General features: G+C 42.7%; 1 protein-coding gene across 1 annotated transcript in view; it reads left to right on the top strand.

The window, feature by feature from the left end:
- Window positions 1–14,667, top strand: part of RASSF5 (Ras association domain family member 5) — a 104,811-nt gene that overhangs the window by 32,368 nt on the left and 57,776 nt on the right. Inside the window, exon 2 of the mRNA XM_083444490.1 lies at window positions 72–193. Within this exon, the coding sequence (XP_083300616.1) occupies window positions 72–193 (122 nt within the window). The remainder of the gene's footprint in view (window positions 1–71; window positions 194–14,667) is intronic.

Below are 14,667 nucleotides of genomic sequence, written 5' to 3'. Positions count from 1 at the left end.
CATTGAATGAACCTGTTGATTGCTATTGAACCCATGTCCTAATTTTGGTTCAATTTATTTTTCCTCCCTAGACTGCAAGTACACATGTCACCAGGAATGCAGAAGCCTCATCCAGCTGGATTGCAGCCAACAGGAAGGACAGACTCGCAGCAAACCTTCTCCAGAAAATACCTTGACACAAAACTACAGCCAGGTATGAGCTGCAATGTCCCCATGATGCTTGAGGAAGAAAATGGAACATAGTGATTTGCATCTCTGAAAGCCAAATGGTGCCAGCATGCAGGAAGAGCTCATTGACAGGTTTTTGCACACTCACTGTGAATGGTATCTCAGCAAAGCAAGGGGCCTCTAATTTCTGCCTTTCCCATATCTGTTTGTTGGGCTGGTGCTTCTTCAGATAGATAAGGCAATGCTTCTGAATGAAGCAATCCTAAGGCTTGCCTTCACAACAAATAGCCTTTCTATGCTTAAGATTACACATAAGGTCAGACAATTGGCATCTTACCTGCTGTAGCACCTCCTGTTTTAGAAGCTAAGTACTAGTGTTAATGTGAAAGTAAGTAGGATTCATCCTGTTACATTGGTAGGCCATGTATTTTGTTTCATGGATCAAGCAGCATGCAGAGTAATAAGATCAAGAATCACTCCTTTGTTCTTGCAGCAATCTGGTAAAAGTAGCAGGATGTATTTCTGAATGTCTTTTTGTCCTGCAGTAAAACTAATAGGGCAAGTTGCCTTCATACAGGGTGTTGATCATGGCAATGGGCTCCCACTGTAAAATCTCTGCTCTAAACAGAGGGTTTTTGAGGTCGGCCTGTCATTAAGAGGTGTGCACACCACATGCAGATTTCTCTTGAGATTGCACTCTCCTAAAATGCAGTCCCAAAGCATCCTTGCTATAATGGAGAATGCAACACTTTTCTAATGGGGATTCAAGGATTAAAAATACATGAGTCTTATTGGAACGAGGGAGATGGAAACATAAATTGGAGTTTTAGACATTGCCCTCTTCTGTTCCTTGGAGCTGAGTATAGTCTGCCCTTTTCTTCATCTGTGGCAGGCCTTGCTGAAAATGAATTTCTTGCCTCATGGGAAATGCCAAATCTCTCATACCACTTTTCATGCAGTATCAGTCTGAAATATTCAAGTTTTGATCTTTAATATTCTGTGTATGGGAAACCCGAAGCCTTTTGTTCCTGTGTCCTTTCTTTTGTGTGTGTTTTGTTTTACTGTGAACACAAGGATCTTCTGCTCTGTGATTTCAATGCCTTTCAGTGGAGTTTGGGCAGGAGAAAGTTATGGGCGTGTGCCTAATGCAGCTGAAACTAAACCTTTCCGCCCTTCTCTGTAACAAATTGCTTATCTCATATTCTGTTGTGAATATCCAGCATGTCCAATACAGGCTTTCGTGTTAGCTTGCTTGCATACACATACTTTGTGATGTGGATAAAATGTGCATTTTCAGGGTTGTTTTGCAGATTCTTCAAAGGAAGTGTTTCTCCTCTCCCTGCCAGTGGCAAAAGTATTCTCCACTCTGGATTAAATGGCATATCTACATGATCAATGCCAAAAAGGCACTTGGTCTTCTTTGCACAAAGCACCTCTCCAGTCTTTTATCATCACACCCTGAAGAAGTTTTAACTCCACTGGGAAATTTTTAATTGTTCTTTTACAACAAAGAGCATCTTACAAACCGAAGAGCAGGGTGCTATGTCAAGATCAAAGCTTTTCTATGAGTACAAATAGAATGTCATTGCCATGCCTGTAGTAATTTGTTGTTACCCAGGCATTCTGAAAAAAAGCAATGGAATAATCTCCAATGCGGCATAATTTGTCTAACGTAGTTGTCTGTTGATTTTGTATGGCCCTACATGTGAAAGCAACCCAGCTCTGAGTTGTTGCTGCACCTCTTGAAAAGGGTAGTGACATCTTTGATTGGTACTCGATCTGGGATATACCTGCAACTTTAAAAATCTGTTCTGGTTAGCAGTATTTACACTCACACTAAGCATTTCTGCCCTTTAATGCAAGGATGGTGAACGTGTGTCCCTTTAGATGTTATTGGCCTCCACCTCCCATCAGCCACAGCCAGCATGGCCAGTGGTTAGGGATGATGACAGCTGTAGACTAACAACATCTGGAGGCCTACTGTGCTCTAATGGAGAAATCAGTGGAGCTAAATGTATTTATTTAGTTTGTTATATGAATTTAGAACAAACTGAAGTGAAAAGTCATCCAGTAGGTTTTTGACAGCAGCTGTGCAACCCAATTTTGAAAACACTTGAGCTATCCCCCCAGAATATCCAGCTTTTGGCTTGTTTCTATGAAGTTCAGACATTAGGAGGGTGTGCACCAGATTTGGACAAATTATTAATCCCAGGCAGAAGCATTGCATTTTGGAAGGATTCTGGGCTTCTTGGAGTGAAGTGTGATCCGTATAAGACACCCTGAACCAAACAAGGGTCCTCAAAGTACCTTGCAACACCTTGGTGATTCAGACACACACACTCACACTCTGCAGACAACTTGTCTGCTGAAAGCAATGCTAATGTCTCTAAACCTTTGCTATATAAGGGCAGGGGTGAAGTTTGGTGAGGTTTGATGGAGGGAAAATGCCAGTGTGAGAAGGCAGAGGAGGGAGCTCTGCTGTGACAGACAGATCAGACAGCTTGTGATCAGAGGACTTTTTTTTACCAGGACTTTTCAGTCCCAGTCCTTTTTGAGGGATGATGATGGTGGGATGTTGAAGTAAATGATATTGGTGCGTTTGCTCTTTCACAAGTTTGGATGGATTTTTCCAATTGTCACTCCAGCTTAAATCAAAATATTTTGCTTACCTGTCTGTGTGCAGTGTTATGTGGGGCCCTTACCTAACACCATTGAATCAGTATCCACAAACAAAAATGATAGAGGAGGGGAAGCAAATCCCTCTTCGTTTCCCTCCCCCCACCATCAGTGCTAAGACACGTAGGACATAGATTGGAGGGGGGTATCAATCATAGCTGTCAACCTTCCCTTTTTTTGGCGGGAAATTCCCTTATTCCAGCGCCGTTTCCCGCTGCTTCCCGCTGCTATCCTGGATTGTTAGATATCCTGTAGACTGTTCCCGGGAGAGGTGAGGCTGCTGATCCCTTATTTTTGAGGCTGCTGATCGCTTATTTTCAAATCTGAAAGTTGACAGCTATGGTATCAATGGCTACCCAGGATGGAAGGCCTGGAAGGCTCTGCATACAGAAAAATAGCCCTGTAGGAGGTATGGTCTGTGAGTTGAGTGCTACAGCAACTGAGATTATTTAAGTAAATCTGAAGTGAAATGAAACTCAAATGGATTTCCCCCCTCCAGCTTTGATACCAAACCATGTCCCTGACCAAAAGCCACTGAACAGAACCAGAACCAGTGGTGGTGGGTAACTAGGTAGGTCACAGAATTGTTGCGTGTAAAGAAGCCTGACCTAGATGCCTGAACTGAGCGTGACTTCTCCCTCAGGAAATACTCATCTAAAGATGAATTCTCCCATGTTGACGTTGCTTCAGAAATGTTCTGAACAGTCTGATTGGATTATGCTGGAGAAAGTGACAAACTGTAAACCCTGGGTGCTTGTGTTTGGGCGTCAGGTAAGCCATGGCTAATGGTTCACTGCAAATGTACAGATTATTCCTCCTCACTTGTGAGCGGGATCCATCAACCACATCCTTGACTTAATGTTATACATGAACTGGGGATTCTGTTTTGTTTCACTTGGCAAGCTGAAAACACACCTTGGTTTCAGATTGTACTTCATATGGAGCAAAACAAACCATAGTCCCTGGTTCGGATAGCATGCTAAGTCAACCATGGTTTGTTGCTTCTGCTCACTAGCAGAGATAAGCAAAATGTGAGTGTCCTGCATGTGCATGGTGAATCATTAACCACAGCTTAATGTGACATGTGAATGCCTTCTGTCTGTCAATCTCAGTATTGTCCACCCTGACTAGCAGTAACTTTTTCCAGATAACAGATAGAGGTCTATCAACTTATCCTTCTTGCTAGAGATGCCAGGGGTGGAATCTGTGGCTTTCTGCATGTAGAAAACAGGTGCTCTATCATTGATCTATATGCTTCCCACTCTGATCCATACACACATTTTTCTCATTTATGCTCAAAAGTAAGCCTTCACTTATATAGTAATATCCCAGGGCTTGATTTTTTTAGACCTCTCATGCTGGTGCTAGGATTTATCTTCTCCCCCCCCCCCCCAAGTTCATGCTCCATAGCTGAGACTGTAAAAACACTACAAACATGCAGAGAGATGGGTTATAAAAAGTGACCTGTGGGTTAATTGTTTATTATATTATGCCTTTCCTCCAAGGAGCTCAAAATGACATACATTGTTCTCCTACTTGTCAATTTATTCTCATAACAACCCTCTGAGGGTTTTTCTTGGCTGAAAGACAGTGATTGACACAAGGTCACCCAGTGAACTTCATGGCAGAGCGAGTGGGGATTTGAGCCCCCTGGTCTTCTAGATCCTATTCCAATGCCTTACCCACTAGGCTGCACTATATATGTCGGAGCCTCCATTTGTGAAAGTGATGTATGTGGCTTGTTCATAGAGCCAGATTTGTTGCCAGGTAGAGAGACTTGGAAGCTTGGCCTTATAAGGCCTCTTAAATCTTAAGAGATATAGACATGCTAAGTCACATTTGAACAATTTGCTTTCAGGCTCAGTCTCCTCATCCATAAAATGGGAACAGTGGTGACCTGCCTCCATAGAGAACTAGCCAAATAAAGACTGTATAACATATTGTGCATTGAAAAGTCTCTGTGAGTGCTAGAGTGGAAGATACTGGCTTTGGATCTTGCAAACTTCTGCATGTGCTTTGGGGTCCAAGATGCTGAAATGGAATGAAAAATAGCCATGTGTTTGATGAGAAACTTATGGACATGATACTGCCTTGAAGGGGAGCTATTTCCGTGGGAGAAAATGTTTCAATTGCATAAATTTTAGAGGCCCTGCACTCCTTAGTCAAGTTAGATGTTGACTCACCTTCTGACAGGCAGCTCTTATTTTTCGCTGTACACAGTGGCTAAATGTTTTACCCAGAAGCAGCACTTGGGGGAGCTGGAAGGCAAATGAATGTAGTTGCAGGCAGGTATAGCTTAATGAGGAAGGTATTGTACACTGACAAAGGTGTCTTGGCAGCACTGGGGAGCAAAGCAGACTTTTGCAAAACAGCTTTTGCAAAACCACAGAGAAATGCCACCTCCCCAGTTTCTATTGCATGTATTGGCATTTGGAATTTTCCCATTTGATGTTGAGCAAACCTCAGAATGCATCATTGGAGTTCAGCTGTTTCTATAGTATGACTGCTTGAATCTTCCACTCGACTAGACAGCAGGTGGCTATCCATTGATATGTCCAAACGCAAAGTTGTCAACATCTAAAAGATACATAGCCTGTAATTGAAACCCCCTTTTTGCCAGGCCGGGGTGGGGGGTTAGGAATGGATTAGGCAGAGGCGTAGGAAGTACTCCTAGTGAGGTCCCCAGCGACGTTTTGGGGGTGGGTAGAGGGAAGGACTGAGGCAGACTGGGAGAGTCACTGGATCCTGATCCAGCCCCACTGTCATCCCTTGATGGTATCGGAAATGTTCTCAGCTTAATCACTTGATGAAATATACTCGGAGTCGAGAGCGGATTTCATGCTCTTTATTCAGCTCATAGTGGTGAGGAGGAATGGAAGTTCCCCCAGGATGTCTGCTTTATGTACATTATTTACACAATGAGCCCCATGTGATTGGCTAATTCCGGGATTCTCCTGTAGGCCAATCAGGTTGTGGATTCACTTCCACCTGGAGCTGGATTGGGTGGCTTCTGTGGACCAATCAGACTGCTGCATTCTGAATCCTATTGTTCTAGGGCCCATCAGACTGCTGCATTTTGGATCCTATTCAACTCAGTACATAACACTTGATTTGCCTGCCCCCCTCCCCCCTCCTTCCACCTTGGCCAGCATAGGCAGTGGGGACAGTGGGGGCTCTGCTCCTCCATCATGCTTCGCCACTTCCTGGCCAGGGATTGGATTGTTCTGTCAGGGGCGGCCACTTGGTTTCAGTGTGTAAAGGTGCATTGCTGTATAAGTTGTTACTTCCTGCTAGTGTTTGAGAGGGACTTAATTATGAGGCAGGCTTATAACTGAAAACCAGCCTGTAGAGCTAGAAATACCCTTCATTTCAGTTTCACCTGTGTCTTGCCAAATTCTGTAAATTTGCACTTTTCTAAGAGAATCTTTGGCCTGCCATAGTTTCTGTTGAGGGTGTTTTAACTAATCCTCTGTTGGGTCGGTCAGATAATTTTTTAAAAAAACTTTATTTGATGTTTATGTTCTGGATAGAATGTGGATGGTGGTACTAAGGCTACGATTGATGGGCATGTTTAACTAATGGAATACTGGACAATACTGGGATGTTAAAATGTACTGTTTTAAGTCCCGATGGGATCAGAATGTAAGCTATGGAAGCAGTAGGAAGATCCATTTTCTTTCCTATTGTATTTATATCATACCATGTCTTTCCTGCAAGGAACTCAAAGTGGTGTTCAGGATCCCCTACTTCCCCATTTTAGCACCAGAGCAACCCTGAGAGGTACGTCAGGCTGAGAGAAGATGACTGTCCCAAGGTCATCCAGTGATCTTTATGGCTCAGTGGGGATTTGAACCCAGATCCCACAGGCTCTGGTCCAGCACTCTATATCTACTCCATAATGTGCACTGGTTAATCCATATACACAAAGGGGGTAGTATCTCGTGTGCTATTTTCTTGCCTGAATGTTGCTGAATATACAACTGAAAAAATGAAAGAATTATTTTTGGTTCCCCTGCTCCTCCCCACATTTTACTAATAGATCTGGCACATGGGAAGCTGAATCTGCTACCTATCATATTGACATGTCCCGTCTCAATGCCTGCTGTACTCCCCCATGTCTGTTTTCCAGTCTGTATCCATCTGCTTTATTTCATACTATATACTGTAAGACTTGCCTGGGACAACAAGAACCATCTTGTGTGTTGGGCTAGTGCTTATTGCAGCAATACCTGACTGCCTTAAAGATCACAGGTAGGAGTGGGATTGAAAAACCAGGTGCAGTTGTGGCTTGGGAAGGAGCTTCCAGGACATGTAGATGCCTTTTATAGGCAGGCAATGCCTTTCAGCTATGTGCATCTCATAATATTTTGTTACCACTGTGCCAGTTAGGGATCTTTTTATCTGATCAAGCACGCAACGATTTGTGGAAAGCGGAGGGTTTGAAGAGAATTGAATCTGAAGCTGTGGGTGTTTGGAAGCAGCAACATAAGATCAGACCTGTACAATTTTTTACCTATGACTTGCTTGGCATTTTTTACCAGTGTGAGTCTCATATTTCACCTAATATATCCATTTGAGATACTGAGATTTTCAGGATAGATCAAAAATCTGTTTTCCTTCACTACCACTGTTCCTTGGGCATACCTAATTTAAATTACAAACATTCACCTCATATACTACTATGCTAGTCCCAATGTGATTCACATCAATCAAGGTGGTCGGACTTGACTTTTTAAAATTTAACATCCCCTTTAGGTATTTATATTTGACTGTGAGAGAGACAGACACAGGTAAAATTGGCAATAGATTTTGTTGTTGTTGAGTTTCACTGTGTAGAGCCCATCCGGCAGAGTGGATGTCAAGTTTATTTGATAGTTGTCAGAACAGCTAATGACAATTATCTCCAATAATCAAAAGTTCATTAATATGGTATCAGATTTATTCTACAAGTATGGCCAAGAGATTTAGGCCACAGTAAAGTGCATACCTTGGAGTAAGTCCCATTGAATTCTATGGGGCTTACTTCTGAGTAGACACATATAGGATTGCAGTGAAGCTCCTGAATGGGCAGCTTGATGACTCCACCTCTATTTCTAAGTCATCAAATATGGCTGCAAAATGATTTATGATTCCCCTCAGACAGTCAGTTCTCCTCAGGAAGACGAGAATATCCATTAAAAGTACATTATCATTCTGCTGACACAGCAAGATCAAATATTAAGCGCTGAGTTGGTGTGTCAGGATGTGCCTGAGATCACAATACAGATTTCAGAACATCTGTATTATTGACTGTACCTAAAGCAATATCATGAACTACCGGTATGTTGTCACTTCAGAACATTGGTTGCAGCTGTAAAAAATTGACTTAAGTGTATTGTAATCTTTGCTACTACTAAGAAAAATTCTCTTCAACAATAATAAGCTGATAGCAGAAGGCTAAATTTGTGGTCCCTTTCAACTGAATGACATTTGAGCTTCAACTGCTGATACGGTTTTTTTGTTGTTGTTTTTTTAAACTGTACAGTTTCGGTGATTTAAATTGACTCATTGGCCAAGGTAATGAGTGTCACTTTCTGTCATGGCTTTTGCTGTCAGTAAGAATTACACCAATAATTTCTATTAAGTCACTTCAGTCAACTAATCTATTTACAACCTGTTCGCAGGTCCTTATGTGATCACTGAAAACAGTTGGTCCTGGCAAGTATTAACCACTCTCAGTCTTAACCTGATAACTGCCATTTGTCCAGATTTTAATTTGTCTGAATTAATTTGAAGATGTATTTTAATTAATTGATGCCTGTTTTTATGTGTACTGTGTTGTTTATATGATGTTAGCCGCTCTGAGCCTGGCTCCAGCCAGGGAGGGCAGGGTACAAATAAAATTTATTATTATTATTTAATTAATTGTACATGTCTACCTTGCCTTCTTTTGAAGACTGGGGCAAGTAATGTATGAAAACTATAAAATGAAATAGTTGTTTGTTTGTTTTTAAAAAAGTTTAAATGGCTCAACCACCCAGCCATTATACATCAGACTGAGTCAAGTGGTGCTACATCACTTCTGGAAGATGCTGTAATGATGCCAGACTTTCCAGAGTATTATTAGCCTAGAGAAGAGTCACCAAGAATGCACATCATTCAGCACCTTCAAGCTCACTACTCAGCACTTCCATGAAGCAGCTTCTCTCTGATAACCAGCAGTGGTCAAAGTCAGGGCTGGTGAACGTATGCGTCTCCAGATGTTGTTGGACTCCAACACCCATCACTCCTAACCAGCAATACCCATTGGTGAAGGATTATGGGAATTGTTGTCCATCAACAGCTGGTGAACCACAGGTCCTTCATCCCTGGCCTATGTAATGGGGTGCATCTGCCACAATCAATCAGAAGGGCAAAATGGGAAAGGACCCCTATATGTAAGGTCTGTCATTGCCAGAAGGCAAGCAATGATGTGTAAGTTGACAGTAGGTTGTGTGCAAGACTCTTCTGTGTAGCAAGACCAAGGAAGATGATGGCTCAGCGCTGGGCACTAAATCTGGTTGCTAGAGTCACTGATGTGAAATTCATAGCAGTCTACAGTTCACCATTAACAGTAATCTGAAAAAACATATATGTACTGACAATTTTCCTGCCCCAACATGACGTTTCTTTCAGGTTATTTATCTCCTGTAATTTTGTCTCAATTTTTCAGCAGTAATGGTTTATGTCAAAATCCATTATACCAGGACTATTAAATTCATGGTTTTCTAAAGTTTTTTTTCCACCTTGGACTCATTTTATGTAGATAGCTGGTGCAGCATAATCTCAGGGACACAGTAGTTGTGAATTGGTGTGTATGTGTGTGTGTGTGTGTGGATGGATTGAAGGAAGGAAGAAAGGAAAGAAGGAAGGAAGGAAGGAAGGAAGGAAGGAAGGAAGGAAGGAAGGAAGGAGAGAGGGGAGGGATCACAGCTAAAGACCTGACACATGGCCATCCAACCTTTGTTTAAAGAACCTCCAATGAAGGACAGTCCACCACTTTCTAAGGACGACCATTCCACTGTCAAACAACCCTTACCATCAGAAAACTATTCCTATTAGTCAAAATCTCATTTCTTGTAATTTGATTCCATTGGTTTAGGTCCTACCTTCCTGAGCAGCTGAAAAGAAGCTTGGTTTATCTTCCCTGTGACAGCCCTTCAGATATATGAAGTTGGTTACCATGTCATCTCTGTCTTCTATTCTCCAGGCTAAAACATAACCAATTTGCTCAACCATTCCTCTTAAGGTTTGGTTTGCAGGTCCTTGATCATTTTGGTCACCCTCCTTTGCACATGTTCCAGCTTGTTAATATCTTTCGTAAACTGTGGTGCCTATAATAGAATAGCAGTAGTGCGACTTTCCTTGATGTGGACACTCTACTTCTGTTGATGCAGCCTAGAATAACATTAGCCTTTTTTGCAGCTTTTGTGTGTGTGTTTATGTGTGGACTTGCACACATGCACACACACACACACACACACACTTATGTATACCCCAATATACGTTTTTGCCCTGAATCTTTCCAATGGGTTTAATAATTATTTTTTGTTTAATCACTGAAGTGTCACAGATTCTTCTACTGATTTTTCAACACTACCTTCTTCTACCCATAGTGCGGAGGTTGTTAACCTGGCACCCTCAGATGTCCAGATGTCCATGAGGTCCCCTCCCATGCAGCTCCCCTCTGCTTAAATTAGGCTTGAAAGAAACATCATGTTGTATCTGATAGAATAGGATGTGGTTTGTGCTTGGTTGCTCTTCATGTGTTTCTGCACAGTTTCTCTGGTCTTCTAATGCGTCCATGGGCCCCAAAAAGCTAGCAATCCCTGCCACAGGGTCTCAGCAGAGAGTATACACCCTGATGGAGTCTGATACTTCAGGTGCTTTGAGGATTTGTAAATTCTAATTCCATCTCAAATGAGGCTAAGAAAAGCTTCTCATATATTTTGAGCTCACACCGTATTCTGCATTTTTGTTCAGTTCGAAAGTTCAGACCTGGCAATCATTCTGGAAAGCAAAGAGAGACTGTGCGAGAACCTAAATTTAGACATAACCAACTGCTTGCAACGGGATTTTTGTTTTGTTTTTTGCTTCCTATTCCTTTCCTCCCTCCCCAAAGCTATGCGTTAAAATAAAAATTTAAATAGAACTACCATTGAGACTTGAATTGTTTTGACAGCACAGGGGAGCCATATACATACATATGCAGAGATTCTGGTGTGTGTTCCTAGCATATCAGAGATTCTTCCCAAGCAGAATGTGTATTAAAACGGCCTGTTTCATCTTCAGGGTGACAAAACAGTCAATACATTATTGATGGTCCCAATAATAAAAACACAGGCAGTGAGGCATTCCCATTCATCATTTTGACACTTCCTTGGTGTGCTGCCTGGTCCAGCCCATGAGGGAGGAGCCTTCTTTGCCAAATGTACTCTAGGAAGGAGGAAATGCCAGCAGCTTCAACAAATGCAGAGAGTCCATTTCAGGGGGTGAATGGTGCAAATCAGGCTTTATTTCCTATGATGGCTAGTTTAAGAACTCTTGAGCAGCAAGACTGTGCCTTGTTTTCTGTCGTCCATTTTGCACCAACTCATTGGTGTAGTGACCAACTCATCCTTGTCAGAAGATATGAAACTTGCTCTCTCATATCTGCATATTGTTCTGATGTACAGCCTAATATTAGCCGGTGTTCTGTCCTTGATCAAAGACCTGAATAAATCAAGATTCATTTCCATTCAAACTCTCAGGGAGAAGACTTTTATGGATTAACATTGTCCTATTATAAACTTATGCCTTGCTTCCCAATTTTGTACAGCTGTCCAGGGATATAACATAGGAACTTGTTTGCAACTGATGATTACAGTGCATTAATTTCCTTGCCTTCCTATAAAAGAAAGTATGTTAGGCAATTCTGTTTTTATATAATAGTATTATGTTCACCCCATGTTTCCAAGAGATATGAGAAGTTTGGGGGCACAACACTTGTCTGGATTTGATTTGATTCCTTTGGAATGAGGTTACTGTAGGCTTGCAACATTCTGTAGTATGAGAATTTGTTCACAAATGTACAGTTTGAGCATAGGTCTGGTTTAAGGAGGCATACCCTAAACCAGAGTTCACCAACAGGGTGCAGACAGCCAAACTCCCCCCCTCCCCAAGTTATCTAGGAGAGAGGCAGTGTCAGGGGCAGGAGCCAGGAGCAGGTCAGTAATAACTCACACAGTGTTGGTGAAGTTAACTCTTAATTCAAAGAAACAAACAGCTCAGGAGGCCAAGCCTAGAGAGCACAGGAGGTCTTCCCGGTAGCTCTTGCCCCAACAAGGTAGTTAGGAGGACGGGAGGTTCCCGCCTTCCCACACCTGCCTAAGTCTCCTCCTCCCCCAGTTCATTCCCAAGCAATCTGAGGCTTCTTTGTCTTATCTGTCTTTGCTCCACCCTTTTCATACCTCTCCAGATTCTGTTAGACCAGGAGGGAGGGGAGCTAGTCACGGCAAGGGGGGAGGCAGCTTGGCTTCTTCACCAGCCTGACTCATTTCTTCCTCTTGCCCCCTCCTCCTCCCCAGCCGCCTCTTCTGCCTCTGATTTTGGACTGTCATGGCTTCTTCCTGCTCACTAAACCCTGTTACCTCTTCAGCTTCCAGCACCACCACCTTCATCTGTTCCCTTTTCTCCCCCTGACCACTCATTGTTGTCCCACCATCAATCCCCTGGCTCTGAGCCATCTTCCCTTGGGAGTTTCCTTGGGGATTCACCAGCTGGTGCCTCCCACCCCCCCTCTGCATCCAGCCAGTCCATGACAGACAGATCTTCCTTCCCATGTTTCCTTTTAGTTTTTCTATGTCTCACTCTTACCTGAACTATAGTCTGTCCTTTTTATTCTCTTCCATAGACTTAAATTCCTTGGTCCTTAACTGGGTGTGGTAGAAGGCATTCCCACTTTCAGGTATTTCCTAGAAGAATTAAGCTACTGAGAGCAATCATCCTGTCTGGGGTAGGACTACTGGGTTTCCCCATATTGTAGTTTGGGTGCTCCAGTGTGTAATATCACGGTAAATGTAAGTGCTGTCAGGAAAGTCAGCTGGAGTTTCCACAGCAAATGAGTAACAGCTGTGCGTTTACTGCACTTCTATAACTGATTGATTGCCTGGAAAGCCCCTTGTGGTCCCAACTCAGTCTAATCATTTCAACTGAAAACAGATTTAGTCCCACTGATGCCAACTGGAGTAAATCAGTGAGAGATTGTGCCACATTGTCTGCTTTGCAAGCGCAAGAGGATCTGATGCTGAAGAGCTGTTGGAAAACCGGTACTTGAAATATGAGCAAAATTATGTGTCCTAAGGGCGAGCCGACAGGCCTTGCTCGGGTGTTCCCCTCAACGCACAAAGACTTTATGCATGGACATGTGGGGGTGGCATGCAGGCCCCACCCTCCAGCATTCTTTGGTGTGTAGGCTTCAGAGGCAGCTCCCAAATGTGGAGATCAGCAGAATACACTTGGAAACCCTCTTCAGACATTAAGCATGCATACGTCTGAAGAGGAGCTCATATCCAGAAATGTTGGAGGCAGGCCTTGTGTGCAGGCCTCCTGTCTCCCTCTACATATAAAGCCTCCACATTTTCTGACAAACACTTCAACAAAGCTGCAGGCATGTTAAAGTTTGGTGAAAGGGATTTTGAACACCCGTATGCAGCATCCTGAGGCATTTGTTTTGAGGGTAGAGAATGTGTTAAAACCACTTCCACTTGTGATAATACTGTATGTTTCTCTTCACCCAAAGTTTCAAAGCTTCTTTTGAGTCTGGTTTCACGTGTTCTTAAGAGCATAAGAAGAGAATGCTAGATCAGGCCAATGGCCCTTCTAAACCAACATCCTTACAGTGTCCACCCAGATGTCTATGGGGAATCTGCAAACAAGCCCATAACACAGGGGTCGTCTCCCTTCAGGTAGTTTCCAGCAACTGGTATTCAGAAACAGTACTCTGACTGTGGAAGCAGAACATAGCCATTGAAGCTAGTAGCCATCAATAGCTCTTTCCTTCATGAATCTGTCCAGTCCTTTAAAAAAAAAATCTCTAAGTTGGTAGCCATCACTGCATTGTACTTTTTTTAATCTGTCATGAATCTTCCAGCATTTTATGAGGGTGATATAGATTTTTACACAGTTGTAATTGTCTGATTTAGGACTCTCTTTAATCTGTATTGCTGGATAGTGGTGTGTTCTGCCTACCAGCTGAAGTATGAAAAAGGTTTTTTTGCAGAGGTGTTTTTGCAGTTGTCCCAAGGTAGTAGAACAGTAGACGTGATGGTTGGTAATGTAAATAACTTGGAGGACATGGTCATACAGAGGAAGCTGAATGACAAAAAAAGAAAATTCCTCAATCATTCAGCTGCTGTGAACCATATTGATTTCAGAGGGCTTAAGCATATTTAACCCAATGTTGGATTGTGGCCCAGGCCTATGAACATATTCTGTGCTATGTCTACTCATCTCTCCAACTGAAAAGTTGATTTATTTTAGCAGCTCTGAAACTTGAACCCTGCTTTGGAACTGTTGTTTGCAGCTTTCATGCTTATTGGTGCCTGGGACTTTCTTTTATGTAGCTATTTGATCTCATGGATGGCATGCATGCGCTACTTAAAATTTACCATCCAAAGATGGCAACCATAATCCATCCTTCAGAAACAAAGGCTTTCACTGGTGCCCCTAGGCTGGCGCCTCAGACTCTGAGCTTTCATTAAAACAAACAAGCAAACCCTAATTCTCTAGCCCTCCTAGAAAGAAAGTTTAGGGGGCAAAACTGTT

Source organism: Podarcis tiliguerta, assembly GCF_965153285.1.
Source record: "Podarcis tiliguerta genome assembly, chromosome: 6".
NCBI classification, from domain to species: domain Eukaryota; kingdom Metazoa; phylum Chordata; class Lepidosauria; order Squamata; family Lacertidae; genus Podarcis; species Podarcis tiliguerta.
The sequence above is the reverse complement of the archived record's forward strand: the minus strand, read 5'-3'. Positions and strand labels throughout refer to the sequence as shown.